The sequence below is a fragment of the Pan troglodytes genome, chromosome 5, assembly GCF_028858775.2.
Source record: "Pan troglodytes isolate AG18354 chromosome 5, NHGRI_mPanTro3-v2.0_pri, whole genome shotgun sequence".
In the NCBI taxonomy this organism is placed as follows: Eukaryota; Metazoa; Chordata; class Mammalia; order Primates; family Hominidae; genus Pan; species Pan troglodytes.
The window spans coordinates 23,586,409-23,600,032 of record NC_072403.2 but is presented as its reverse complement, the minus strand read 5'-3'; the positions used below and the strand labels follow the sequence as shown (position 1 = coordinate 23,600,032).

The following is a 13,624-nucleotide window of genomic DNA, read 5'->3' as shown; positions in this document are numbered from 1 at the left end:
ATCTTGGCTCACTGCAACCTCCGCCTCCCAGGTTCAAGCAATTCTCCTGCCTCAGCCTCCTGAGTAGCTGAGACTACAGGTGTGTACCACCACACCCAGCTACTTTTTGTATTTTTAGTGGAGATGGGGTTTCACTATGTTGGCCAGGATGGTCTCCATCTCTTGACCTCGTGATCTGCCCGCCTTGGCCTCCCAAAGTCCTTGGGATTACAGGCACGAGCCACTGTGCCTGGCCGCATCTTGTTTTCTTATTGTTTCTTTTGTTCCATCCCTCCTCTCCCCATCCCACACAGAAACTTACATGTCAGGTCACTCTTCAACAATCCCAAACATCTTAGTTTTATCTATAAATAGAAATCGCCCCTTAAAAATGTAACGATAAAACCATTATCACACTGAAAATGTAGATCTCTAAATACAAGGATGCAAGTTTAGAAAGCATAAAAAGTAAAAGCAGTAAGTCACTGATCTTACTGCTAGCAGCTACCATTACTCTTTAGATGTAAACATTCTAGACTTTTCAACCTGCTTTTACCCATAACTACACTTTTAAGAATGATTTTTGTGGGCCAGGCATGATGACTCATGCCAGTAATGCCAGTGCTTTGGGAGGCCGATGTGGGAGGATCACCTGAGGCCAGGAGTTTAAGACCAGTCTGGCCAGCCATAGTGAGACCCCATGTCTACAAAAAAGTAAAAAAAAAAATGAGCTAGATGTGGTGGCATGCACCTGTGTTCCTGGCTACTTGAGAGGCTAAGGTGGGAGGATTGCTTAAGCCCAGGAGTTTGAGGCTGCATTAAGCTACGATTGCACCACTGTACTCCGGCCTTGCTGACAACAAGACACTCACTCTCTGTTTTGAAAAAGAATGATTTTTGTGGCTGCATAAGTATTTCATCATGTCACTGTTATGTAATTTATGTAACCATATACCCTTATTTAATATTTTACCATATAGGTTTTCAATATTATAACTGAAGGATATTTTCAATTATATTAATAGTGTGAATTTCTAAAAATGAAATAATTGCTCAGTTGAAAATTACTTTTTTTGATTAGTTTTGTAAATTGTTGTGTAATCAGATATTTCATGCAGTGGATGGGCTTGCCCTAGTTGCCATATCCTCTCCAGTTTTTCAGTTTGATTGTTTTGATTATCAGTCAGTTAATTGGACGATAGTTATAGTTTATATTTTTTTGCCTTTTTATTGGTGGGGGAAGTTATACAGTACGGGAATAGTGTTTTTATCTCCTTGTAATGGCAAATTATCCCTGTAAAGTCATTTGTTTATTGAATTACAGTGACTTTTTTCATGAACTTTTAGAAATTAATCCAAAAGATGGTTTTGGAAGATTTTTAAAAATGCATTTGAGAGTCCAGTGTTTTATTTGGCATAATGTTATTAAATTTAAAAAAATTACAGCTCATCATGTTACTGCAGTGAACAGTACAAATTGTAAGAAGACACCACCTGAAGATTGTGAGGGTCCTTTTAGACCTGCAGAAATCCTGAAAGAAGGAAGCGTTCTAGATATTCTGAAAAGCCCTGGTAAGATAATTAAAAGATAAGCTTTTTGATTACAAACTCATGATCTCAATTTAATGTCATTTTGTATTATACTTTAGGCTTTTAAAAATTTCTGACTAGTTTGGTAGGAGATTTACTTTTGAATAGAGATGTAGTTAGGTGTAATTCTTTTGTTGGAAATATCTTACAAGCCAAAGGACTCTATACTAAAATGAAATTTCTAAGAGGCAAGTGTAGGAGGAGGAAATGGATTCTCCATTAATAGAGGTAGGCCAGTGAGGAATAAGAGTAAGTAAACCTGATGATACACATAGACATGTCTTTCTCTTATGAGAGCACTGAACTGCCTTCTTGAATTATTCCCCAGTTTGGTAAATATGGAACAAGGCCAAGTGGAAAGCATCTGCTGAATTGTAACATATACATAGGGAGCAGTACTCACTTGAATTGAAGCAAGATTTGAAAGCTAGTAGGTAATAATTAGGGGATAAATAGTTCTCAGATAAGAATAATTTTTTGTTTGAAAACAAAGAGGATGTTCATAATTCCATTTATGATACATAGTATAAGAATGTAAAACTCGCCAGGCGCGGTGGCTCACCCTTGTAATCCCAGCACTTTGGGAGGCCAAGACGGGCAGATCACTTGAGGCCAGGAGTTCAAGACCAGCCTGGCCAACATGGCGAAACCCCATCTCTATTAAAAAGAGAAAAAATTAGCTGGGCGTGCTGGTATGCACCTATAGTTCCATCTACTCGGGAGGCTGAGGCAGGAGAATTGCTTGAACCTGGGAGGTGGAGGTTGCAGTGAACCGAGATCGAACCACTGCACTCCAGCCTGGGCGACAGAGCAAGACTCTGTCTTTAAAAAAAAAAAGGAAAAGAAAAGAAAAAAAGAATAAAAGAATGTAAAACTGTGAGATAATCTAATAGCTCAGAAAGAATTTAAACGTACCCACCAGATGTGTCCATGTGTAATAGGATAGGTTTTCTTAAAAAATAAGGTTGGCTTTTACAACAGGATTTAGAAGGATTCAATTTTTCTGGTCCAGCTCTCTCATTTTATAGATAAGTATACTGCCTACAGGAGTCCAGTAGCTTGGACAGTTCCATGCAGTTATGGTAGAACTCCAGAGTGCTTGTGCTGGAATTAACCAAGTAGTAGGCAAGCCTCAAATGTGTATAGTCTGTCTTGTGTATCTGGGGTTACACTTTGCATTCATGATGCCAACCTCCCCCTGCTCCCTTTTTACTTCTTAAATAGGAAATGTTTGGGGAGAATCTTCATTTGACTGAAATTAGGAAAATCTGAAAAAGTAGAAGAAAAAGAAATCTGTAATGCCTTGAGATGGTTACTGTTAACATCTTGCCAATCTTAGTGATTTAAATTAATCGTAAGCAAAATAACACATTGTTGACCACTGGGAATAACTCAAGTATGTGGTATTTTGTCCTTAAGCTAAAAATAGCTCTAGGCTGGATTATTTTGTGGAACTAGAAAACCTCTAATAACCTTCTACATCTTCTCTCCTTTTAATTTCTTTTTCTTTGGCGGGTAAGGCTGGAGAAACAGATCACAGATAGTGGTGTTGTGTGTAAGACAAAAGTTAACTGGTCCTAAGTAAACAATTACAAAGTCATTCTCATGAGTAAAATACAGCTTGAGTGAATGAACTCAATGACAGCAGTTTTGGTAACAGAAGGACTTGCTCAGCTGATTTTACTGAAGGTAGAGAATACCACAGCAGTAGGTTATGACTGGACAAAATTCAAAGATGACATTGAAGCCATTTGGTGTAGCCAATGGAACACTTAAAAGAAGAAATGGATGAAGGAGAAAGAGGACTGCGAGTATTCTGTGTTTGTAGAGAGACAGAATATAGCAAAATGTGGATGGCAATAATACATATCAGTAAATTAGTACCATTGAAAGCATCAAACTAGAAATTCCTTGAAGGAGAAGGTGATATCCTGTAAACAAAACATCTTTTGTAGAATTTTAAATGGTCTAAGTGTAACTTATTAGGTAATTGATAAATATGATTACTTAAGTGAAAAACAATTCTTAAGTAGTTCATCTTGGATTGTAGTAAGTGTGCAGTGAGGTAAACGTCTTCTCAGTAATAATAATCAAATTAATGCTTTGATTTATAAAGCTTCTCTAACGTTGCACTCTCTCCTTCGTTCATTGTAGGTTTCGCATCACCGAAGATAGATTCTGTTGCTGCTCAGCCCACCGCAACAAGCCCAGTAGTTTATACAAGACCAGCAATAAGTAGCTTTTCTTCTAGTGGAATTGGGTTTGGGGAGAGTTTAAAAGCTGGGTCATCATGGCAGTGTGATACATGTCTACTCCAGAACAAAGTTACAGACAACAAATGCATAGCCTGTCAAGCAGCAAAATTGTCACCCAGAGATACTGCTAAACAGACTGGAATTGAAACACCAAATAAAAGTGGCAAAACAACTCTTTCTGCATCAGGGACAGGCTTTGGAGACAAATTTAAACCAGTGATAGGCACTTGGGATTGTGATACCTGTTTAGTGCAAAATAAACCTGAAGCAATAAAATGTGTAGCCTGTGAAACACCGAAACCTGGAACTTGTGTGAAGCGAGCCCTTACATTGACAGTGGTTTCGGAAAGTGCTGAGACTATGACTGCTTCATCTTCCAGCTGCACTGTAACCACTGGTACCTTAGGATTTGGAGATAAATTCAAAAGGCCCATTGGATCTTGGGAGTGTTCAGTATGCTGTGTTTCTAATAATGCAGAAGACAATAAGTGTGTGTCCTGTATGTCTGAGAAACCAGGTATGTTTTTGGCTTTATGGAGTAATTTTGCTTATTACTTCTGTCGAACAGTTTAATTTATTCTAAGAATCCTTGTTTTAGATGTTTCAGGATGAGCATTTCTCATACATATTAATTTTTCTAAACTATCTTGAGGTAAAAATGTCTTGTTTGCAGCTAGATCTTTGTTCAGTTAGGATAGGTTATGTGTTAACTAGTCTGGTATATATGACGACCTCCTCTTTTTGTACAGTTTTATCAGAAATTTCTTGTTCAAAGTTGACTAATACAGATTCTGAAAGATCTTAGAATGGGGTAATATTTCTAAAACCTTTGTACAGAGTAAAATATTACTTCTCCAAATAGAAATCAGGATAGCTAGTGGTCATTTACAGGGAAGGTTTCTTTAGGGGGTAGACCATAGTCGTTAATGAAAAGGCTGTAGCTGTTGCAATGATTGTAAATTACCAAATCACTAATTCTAATCTAGGCAGCCAAAAACATGGAGTTAGTTTTGAGTTTTTTCTGTTTCTCTGTTCAAAGTTGGAAGAATTAGTGAAGATTCATATTGAATCTTTAACTCATCCAGAAGTGGATGATGGTTTTGTAATATTATATAATTATATGGTACAGATGTATGATAACATGGATATCCTGGGAATTACACTGTTTTCAATGCATTATTCATGAATATGCAGTTTTGTGTCTGTAATGTACAGCTCTGAGTTACTAACCTAGACCTTTTGCCTGAGCCCTCATGCCATATTTCTGATTCCTACTGGATATTTCCCTATGAGTAAGATTTTAGAATCTTCATTCCTTTTTTTTTTTTTTTTTTGAGACAGAGTCTCACTGTGTCACCCAGGCTGGAGTGCAGTGGCACAATCTTGGCTCACTGAGACCTCCATCTCCCAGATGCATGCAATTCTTGTGCCTCAGCCTCTCAAGTAGCTGGAATTACAGGTGCATGCCACCACGCCCGACTAATTTTTTGTATTTTTAGTAGAGACAGAGTTTCGCCATATTGGCCAGGCTGGTCTTGGACTCCTGACATCAAGTGATCCATCCGCCTTGGCCTTCCAAAGTGCTGGGATTACAGGCATGAGCCACTATGCCCGGCCTAGAATCTTCATTATGAAATATTTTTGTCTTCCCATCTGGTTCCCCTGCCTCACCTACAAAAAGAAAGCCCTTGATGTATGCAGGAAAGCAAAATTAATTTTAAGTTGAAGGGGAATAACAAAACTTTGAGTCAGGAAGTAATTTGTTACACATGAACAAAGGAAGCTCACATATGTATTAAAGAACTTGGATGTCCTCCTTTCAATGATGAACCATCATTTTCAGCAGAGGAGTGATACAGTCAAGTTTGTATTTTTGATGAGTCACTCTGGCTTTTTAGATAACGGATTTGAAAACAAAAAAATTTGGAGACCGGAAGATAGATTAGGAAGTGGTATCAATCACATAGGCAATAGGCCAGACACTGTGGCTCACGCCTGTAATCCCAGCACTGGGAGAAGCCAAGGCGGGTGGATTGCTTGAACCCAGTTCAAGACCAGCCCGAGCAGCATGGTGAAGCACTGTCTCTACAAAAAACACAAAAATTAGCCTGGCTTGGTGGCACCCACCTATAGTCCCAGCTACTTAGGAGGCCAAAGTGGGAGGATTGCTTGAGCTCGGGAGGTGGAGGTTGCAGTTAGCTGAGATCATGCTACTGCGCTTCAGCCTGGGTGACAGAGTGAGACCCTGTCTCAAATAATGATAGGCCGGGTGCGGTGGCTTACACCTGTAATCCCAGCACTTTGGGAGGCCGAGGCGGGTGGATCATGAGGTCAGGAGATTGAGACCATCCTGGCTAACACAGTGAACCCCTGTCTCTACTAACAATACAAAAAATTAGCCGGGTGTGGTGGCGGGTGCCTGTAGTCCCAGCTACTCGGGAGGCTGAGGCAGGAGAATGGTGTGAATCTGGGAGGTGGAGCTTGCAGTGAGCCGAGATCGTGCCACTGCACTCCAGCCTGGGCGACAGAGTGAGAATCCGTCTCAACAAAAAAAAAAAAAAAAAAAAAAAGATAAGCCAAGCTGTGCAACCAGTGGGCTGCATGTGGCTTAGGATGGCTATGAATGAGGCTCAACACAGATTTATGAATTTTCTTAAAACATTATGAGATTCTTTTGCGATTTATTTTTTTTATTTTTTAATTTGTTTTAAAGCTCATCAGCTGTTGCTAGTGTTAGTATATTTTACTTGTGGTCCAAGACAATTCTTTTTGTCCAGTGTGGACTAGGGAAGCCAAAAGACTGGACCACCCCCACCTCCCCTGCTGATACAGGCAATAGATAATGTACTGATCAAACTGAATAAGGAATGGAGGACGTACAATTAAAGACGTTGATTTCAAGCTGCTGAAGTCAACATTCAGATGTATGTAATGTGGCCAGGCATGGTGGCTCACGTCTGTAATCCCAACACTTCGTGAGGCTGAGGCAGGCAGATCACCTGAGGTCAGGAGTTTGAGACCAGCCTGGCCAACATGGCAAAGCCCCGTCTCTACTAAAAATACAAAAATTAGCTGGGCGTGGTCGTGGATGCCCGTAATCCCAGCTACTTGGGAGGCAGAGGCAGGGGAATAGCTTGAACCTGGGAGGTGGAGGTTGCTGTGAGCTGAGATTGTGCCACTCTACTCCAGCCTGGGCAACAGAATGAGACTCTGTTTCAAAAAAAAAAAAAAAAAAAGTATGTAAGGCCTTTGGATACACCCTTTGGGTGGAGATACGGATTTGGGGTCATTAATCCATAGTTTTGGTATTTGAAGTCATGAGAGTAGAGTTGAGTGAACAGAAAAGATGGCCTGAAATGTAAGTCCGCTAACTTACAGGGAGTGGCAGGAATAAAGCTTTTGAACAGTTAATCTTTTAAAAAGGTGCAGCCAGAAAGGAAAAACAAAAACTACATGGCACTGGTTGCTTCAGAGGAAGATGGATTTCAAAGGAACAAGATCAGAGGTCTCAATAAAAAAGCTGTTATTCAAGCAAGAGATGGGTTAGTGGTGGGGGTAATGGGGGGGTTCATGAACCAGAATAGCAGTAGAAGAGTCAGAAATTGATTGAAATAGATTTGAGAAAAATGTAGAGGAGGAGGAGGAGTATCCAGCCAAGCTAACCAAGTAAGACAGTGGAGTCACCAACTAAGAGACTACAGTGACAAGCTCAGAAGTGTAGATTGCAGGTGTAGATTAGGAAACTGTTTTTTTGGGATTTAAAAACCACTGGAGTAAATGAGAGTTTGTGAGGACAGTGGGCCAAGATGGAACCCCAGGGAGCAATTTGGTTGGCAAGATGGAAGAGAACATACCTATAAAATGTAGAGATCAGTTAGGTAACTATGGAAGAGGTGGCGACAGTTGTAGGCCATCTAGAGAAGTAGGAATACCAGAATGAATGGCTTCACTGTCAGCACTATATTTTGGGCCTTAACAAGCCGTTCTTCCTGTGCCACCTCTCCCACAAACATGCTAGTTTTGCTTAAGATTTGTCACCTCTGTGTATCCTTTTCCTGCCTCTTAGTCATTTCTTCCTTCTTTGCACACTTGTTTTAGGTTGTCACTTGGTGATGGTGCCACTGTGCTTTTATTTTCCCCCTTTAAGACCATGAGCATCTTACAAGTTAAGCAACATTTTATTCATCTTTAATGTCCCCAGAACCCAAGTATATTATGATGCTTAATAAATGTCTGTTAAATGGCTAGCATGTAACAAATGTCAGGAATGTAGTAGGTGTCAAGTTAGATTGTGAAGTGGATGTGAAGTAGATGCACTTCTGTGCAAAAGCTATCATTCAGAGGCAGAGATCTATGCTTTCAAATCTTGAAATTCATATGGTCTGTGGCTATGTATTTTATATGTTAGGATGTTGCCTACAATTTACATCTTATGTCTTAGAATGCTTGCTGCTTTGAAGAAATTTGAAAAAGATTCTTAAGAAAAATTTAGTCTTTGAGCCCCTAATTTGTGAGCATGATTTTTTTTCTTAAACCACAGCAGTTCAAACATGTGGTTAAGGGGGAGCTCACCAGTGAGCAAGGTGATTATGAGCTGCTCATTTATAAGGTTAAAAGAGAGGTCTATTCTTTTTTTTAAACAATGTAAATATGAACAATTGTCTGTATTTCTGGCACATTCTGTGTTTTAATAGGAAATATTATTAGAAATTGAACACTTAAACTTAGCAGTGCCATTAAGATACTGACATATTGTAAATTAAAATTTTCATGAAATCTCCCCCCACTCCCCGTTTTTTTTTTTTTTTTTAGGAAGTTCAGTACCTACTTCAAGTAGCAGCACTGTACCTGTCTCTCTGCCTTCTGGAGGCTCTCTAGGATTGGAAAAGTTCAAGAAACCCGAGGGAAGCTGGGACTGTGAATTGTGCCTAGTGCAGAATAAGGCAGACTCTACCAAATGTTTGGCATGTGAAAGTGCAAAGCCAGGCACAAAATCTGGGTTTAAAGGTAAGGCCAAAAAAATAAAGGTGATGGTAAAGCGCCTTTTTGTAAGGCCATTTAAAAATAAAGTATTTGAGAACAGCTTCAGTGTTCACTCATTCTCTCTTGAAAATTAATATAAAATGAGATTATCCTGAGATGTTTTAGTTATATCTGTTTCTGAATATTGTAAGGTCATATTAGTTGCCTGTCAACAGTGAGGTATCTTTTCTCCAGGTGGGAAAAAATATTTCTTGTGTCATTGAGCCTCAGAGAGTTTTTGTTTTTTGTTTTTAACTGCTAGCCCCCTAGGTGAACTGTTCTTTGTTTTTTTGTTTGTTTGTTTGTTTTTGAGACAGTTTTGTTCTTTTGCCCAGGCTGGAGTACGGGGGCGCGATCTCTGCTCACTGCAATCTGCGCCTCCCAGGTTCAAGCAGTTCCCTGCCTCAGCCTCCCAAGTAGCTGGGATTACAGGTGTGAGCCACCGCGCCCAGATGAACTTACTGACTTTTATTTGACTGGGAATACACCTCTAAATTATAAGCGATACAGGCTGTGGCTTTGGTTTCCCAAAGTAGGTCCCAGAAAAAGAACTCTTAATATTTTACTATATAAGTACAAAGGAAGACTCCCTCAAAGTAATTAATCCTAAACTAACTGGAGGCCAGATTTTTGGTTTTTTTTGAGATGGTGTCTTGCTCTGTTGCCCAGGCCGGAGTGCAGTGGCCGATCTCTGCTCACTGCAGGCTGCGCCTCCTGGGTTCATGCCATTCTCCTGCTTCAGCCTCCCGAGTAGCTGGGACTACAAGAGCCTGCCACCACACCTAGCTAATTTTTTGTGTTTTTAGTAGAGATGGGGGTTTCACCATGTTAGCCAGGATGGTCTCAATCTCCTGACTTTGTGATCCACCTGCCTCGGCCTCCCAAAGTGCTGGGATTACAGGCGTGAGCCAACACGCCTGGTCTGGAGGCCAGATTTTTCAAGTCTTCTGTAAAAGAGTAAGCCTGCAAGGAGAAAATGTGTGAGGATTAATGTCTTGAAACAACTCAGACAGATATTTCATCTTCTCACTTATAAGTTGTAGCTAAATAAAGTGTACTCAGTGGACAGAGTGTAGACCCCTAGAATGGTGAGAGGATGGGATGGGGGGTAGATGATGAGAAATTAATTAATGGGCACAATGTACATTATTTGGGTGATGCATATACTAAAAGCCCAAACTTCACTGCCAGGCAACATATCCATGTAACAAAATTGCACTGGTAATCCTTAAATTTTATACAAATTAAACAAAAATAATAGCAAGCTTTATCTACTTTGTAATTAGCTTTCATACTCTTGATTGCAAACCAAAAGTCAGGAATAAACCTTTTATATTGTGAGCCATCACCTGCACAGCGTATATGTCTATATGATTGAAATCTGTTTTGCAAAATAATACTTGCCTCTGGTAGGTGTAAGGTTCCCTGGTATTTTCTGTTTTATTTTATTTTAAAAGAGAAGTGCTGGTTGCAGCCTGCTAAATTAATTGATGATTAATGGTATACAACTAGCAGTTTGAAAAACACTGCATTTAAGTGTTTTAGAAGTTTGTGCTTTCTGGTTCATTTTATCTCTTTCTGTAGCTGTTAATTCTTGCTCCCCTTTTTCTACCTGTAGTGTGGTAATCACCATACTTTTAAGTATCTTAGTACTTCTTAATGATCCTTGTTTTGAGCCAGTAGGTCAAGTACTTCATTTCTGATTTCCTCAGCTGCAGAAAAGCATTATGAAACCAAGACTTTGATCTTGTCAGTATAATGCTTGCTCTCTTCTCTTTTCTATTCTCTCCTCTCTCTTCTCTCCTGTCTTCTCTCTTCTCTCCTCTCTCCTCTCCCCTCCCTTCTTCCCTCTCCCCTCCCTTCTCCCCTCCCCTCTCCCCTCTTGTCTCCCCTCCCCTCTCCCCTCTCGTCTTCCGTCTCCTCTGCTTTCCTCTGTTTTCTTTTCTTTATTTATTTTGAAGTGGAGTCTCACTGTTGCCCGGGCTGGAGTGCTGTGGCGCAATCTTGGCTCACTGCAACTTCTACCTCCCGGGCTCAAGCAATTCTCCTGCCTCAGCCTCTCAAGCAGCTGAGACTACAGGCACAGACCACCATGCCTGGCTGATTTTTTTTGTATTTTTAGTAGAGATGGGGTTTCGCCATGTTGGCCAGGCTGGTCTTGAACTCCTGACCTCGGGTGATCTGCCCGCCTTGGCCTCCCAAAGTGCTGGGATTCCAAGCGTGAGCTACCACGCCCAGTCTGATGTTTAACTTTATAAACATTGCTTCAACTATGTAATTCTTCTGTTTTTCTGTTGCCTTCTTTTTTTAAATGCTTGAGTGAATAACACATTTATTCACAAGATTTAAAAATCAAGAAATTGTGACAAGGTTCAATCTCTTCTCTCCATTGTCTCATTTTCCACCCTCCCTCCCACTTCCAAATGTAACTGTGGTTAGTTTCTTGTAAATCTTTCAAAGTTTCTTTATGCCCATCCAAGGCAAACATACATACCCCTATATATTCTTACTTCCTTTTACCTTGTTAGAAAAGTCTATATACCGCATTCCTTTTCTGCCCCTTTGATTTTATCAGGGATTATCTTGGACACATCTTTGTTCTTCCTTCTTCGTTTATAGCTGCCTGGATTGCATATGGCATTTTGCATATCTATGAGTTTATCTTTAAAACAAACTCCAGCTATAGAATTGCAAGGCCAAAGGGTATATGCATTTGTAATTTTCGGTAACTATTGACAGATTGCTCTCTGAGTTTTTTGTTCATTTATACACCCACCTGCAATGTGTAGCCTGTTACTTCCAGTCTCATCGCTAGTACAAACTTTATCAAACTTTATCGCAGCCAGTCTGATAAATGAAAAGTGGCTTGTCAGGATAGTTGTGAGGATTGAGATATAATTCTCATACCGACTAAATATTGGTCACCTTGGATTATGTTTACAGCTGCTGGTAATACTCTTCAAAGTAGGCCCTTTCAAAGTTACTCCTATGTTTCTTTGGCTTTCACGGTGTTTACATTTTGTTTGAGAGGATCAGTACATTGAGTGTCTATGTGGTGTCTTTTATATTTTTGTAGGCTTTGACACATCTTCCTCATCTTCGAACTCAGCAGCCTCCTCATCCTTCAAATTTGGTGTCTCATCATCCTCTTCTGGGCCTTCTCAGACTTTAACAAGTACTGGAAATTTTAAATTTGGAGATCAGGGAGGATTCAAAATAGGTGTGTCATCTGATTCTGGGTCTATAAACCCCATGAGTGAAGGCTTTAAATTTTCTAAACCAATAGGAGATTTTAAATTTGGAGTTTCATCTGAATCTAAGCCCGAAGAAGTTAAAAAAGATAGTAAGAATGATAATTTTAAGTTTGGACTTTCTTCTGGTTTAAGCAACCCAGTTTCTTTAACTCCATTTCAATTTGGGGTATCTAATCTTGGACAGGAAGAAAAGAAAGAGGAACTGCCCAAATCTTCCTCTGCAGGTTTTAGCTTTGGTACAGGTGTTATTAACTCCACCCCTGCTCCTGCTAACACCATAGTGACCTCTGAGAACAAGAGCAGCTTCAACTTTGGAACCACAGAAACCAAGAGTGCTTCAGTGGCTCCTTTCACATGTAAGACATCAGAAGCTAAAAAAGAAGAAATGCCTGCCACCAAAGGAGGATTCTCTTTTGGCAACGTGGAGCCTGCCTCTCTGCCATCTGCCTCAGTGTTTGTTTTGGGAAGGACAGAAGAGAAACAGCAAGAGCCTGTCACTTCTACTTCTCTAGTTTTTGGGAAGAAAGCTGACAATGAAGAGCCAAAGTGTCAACCAGTGTTTTCCTTTGGGAATTCAGAGCAAACCAAAGATGAGAATTCTTCAAAGTCCACATTTAGTTTTAGTATGACAAAACCATCTGAGAAGGAATCTGAACAGCCAGCAAAAGCCACTTTTGCCTTTGGAGCTCAAACTAGTACTACAGCTGGTAAGTATTAACTTATTATTATTATTATTATTTTACAAGTTGTCATTTTACAAGTTGCCTTGACAGATGCAGCAAGTCAAGTAATGGTTTACACTGAACATAGTTGAGAAATACAGAACTCTTTGGGAAGGAACCTAGGATTTTCAGTTTGAACTGCTCTTTAAAACCCTCATGATTCTGGTGAAGTCATCTGTGGATCTAATTTTGAGAAATACAGCAGTAATGCAAAGCTCAATATAGTGCATATTTATGTGTGTCTTTCTCTTCTGTTTGGGCTTTTATAATCAGAATTGGTATCTACTACCTGGAAAATAAGGATTCTTAGCTTATGAAGTGTTTTCTACCATAATCTATGGGAAGGCCTTTATTTACAAGTAGTTACAGATAACCAGTCCTCATCAAACATTAAGAAACATAGACAACAAATATAATTAATCCTGAGAAAACAAGAGATTTTGAAAGCTTAAGTCCTGGGGAAAAAAATGACATAGCACCTTAAAGGTTAAAAGCATGGTTGTTGGTGGATCCTATTAAAGTCATTCTGTGAGCTGAATAGCAGGAAGAACTTCATAGCTGATAATCAGATTAGTGAACTAGAATTTCCCCAAACTTAGTGCACAGGTACAAAGAGTGATCCAAATCAGATCCACAAGTTCCTTTGGGATAGGAGTGGCCTAGAAGATAAGAAGTTTTGGGGAAACATCAAAGAAGTGACAGGAGAAAATTTTCTAGATCTAAAGAAAGACATTGGTCTTAAAAATGGAAATTACCTATTGGCAAAGATCACTGAAATTTAGGACACCAAAGCTAAAACCCC

The 13,624-nt window shown here is 39.7% G+C and overlaps 1 protein-coding gene across 11 annotated transcripts in view; it reads left to right on the top strand.

Moving 5' to 3' along the window:
- NUP153 (nucleoporin 153) overlaps nucleotides 1–13,624 on the top strand; it is a 92,293-nt gene that overhangs the window by 66,864 nt on the left and 11,805 nt on the right. For all 11 annotated transcript variants that reach the window (XM_063812801.1, XM_009450561.5, XM_054685613.2 and 8 more), the window contains 4 exons: nucleotides 1,426–1,551; nucleotides 3,724–4,341; nucleotides 8,637–8,831; nucleotides 11,923–12,807. In XM_063812801.1, the coding sequence (XP_063668871.1) occupies nucleotides 1,426–1,551; nucleotides 3,724–4,341; nucleotides 8,637–8,831; nucleotides 11,923–12,807 (1,824 nt within the window). The remainder of the gene's footprint in view (nucleotides 1–1,425; nucleotides 1,552–3,723; nucleotides 4,342–8,636; nucleotides 8,832–11,922; nucleotides 12,808–13,624) is intronic.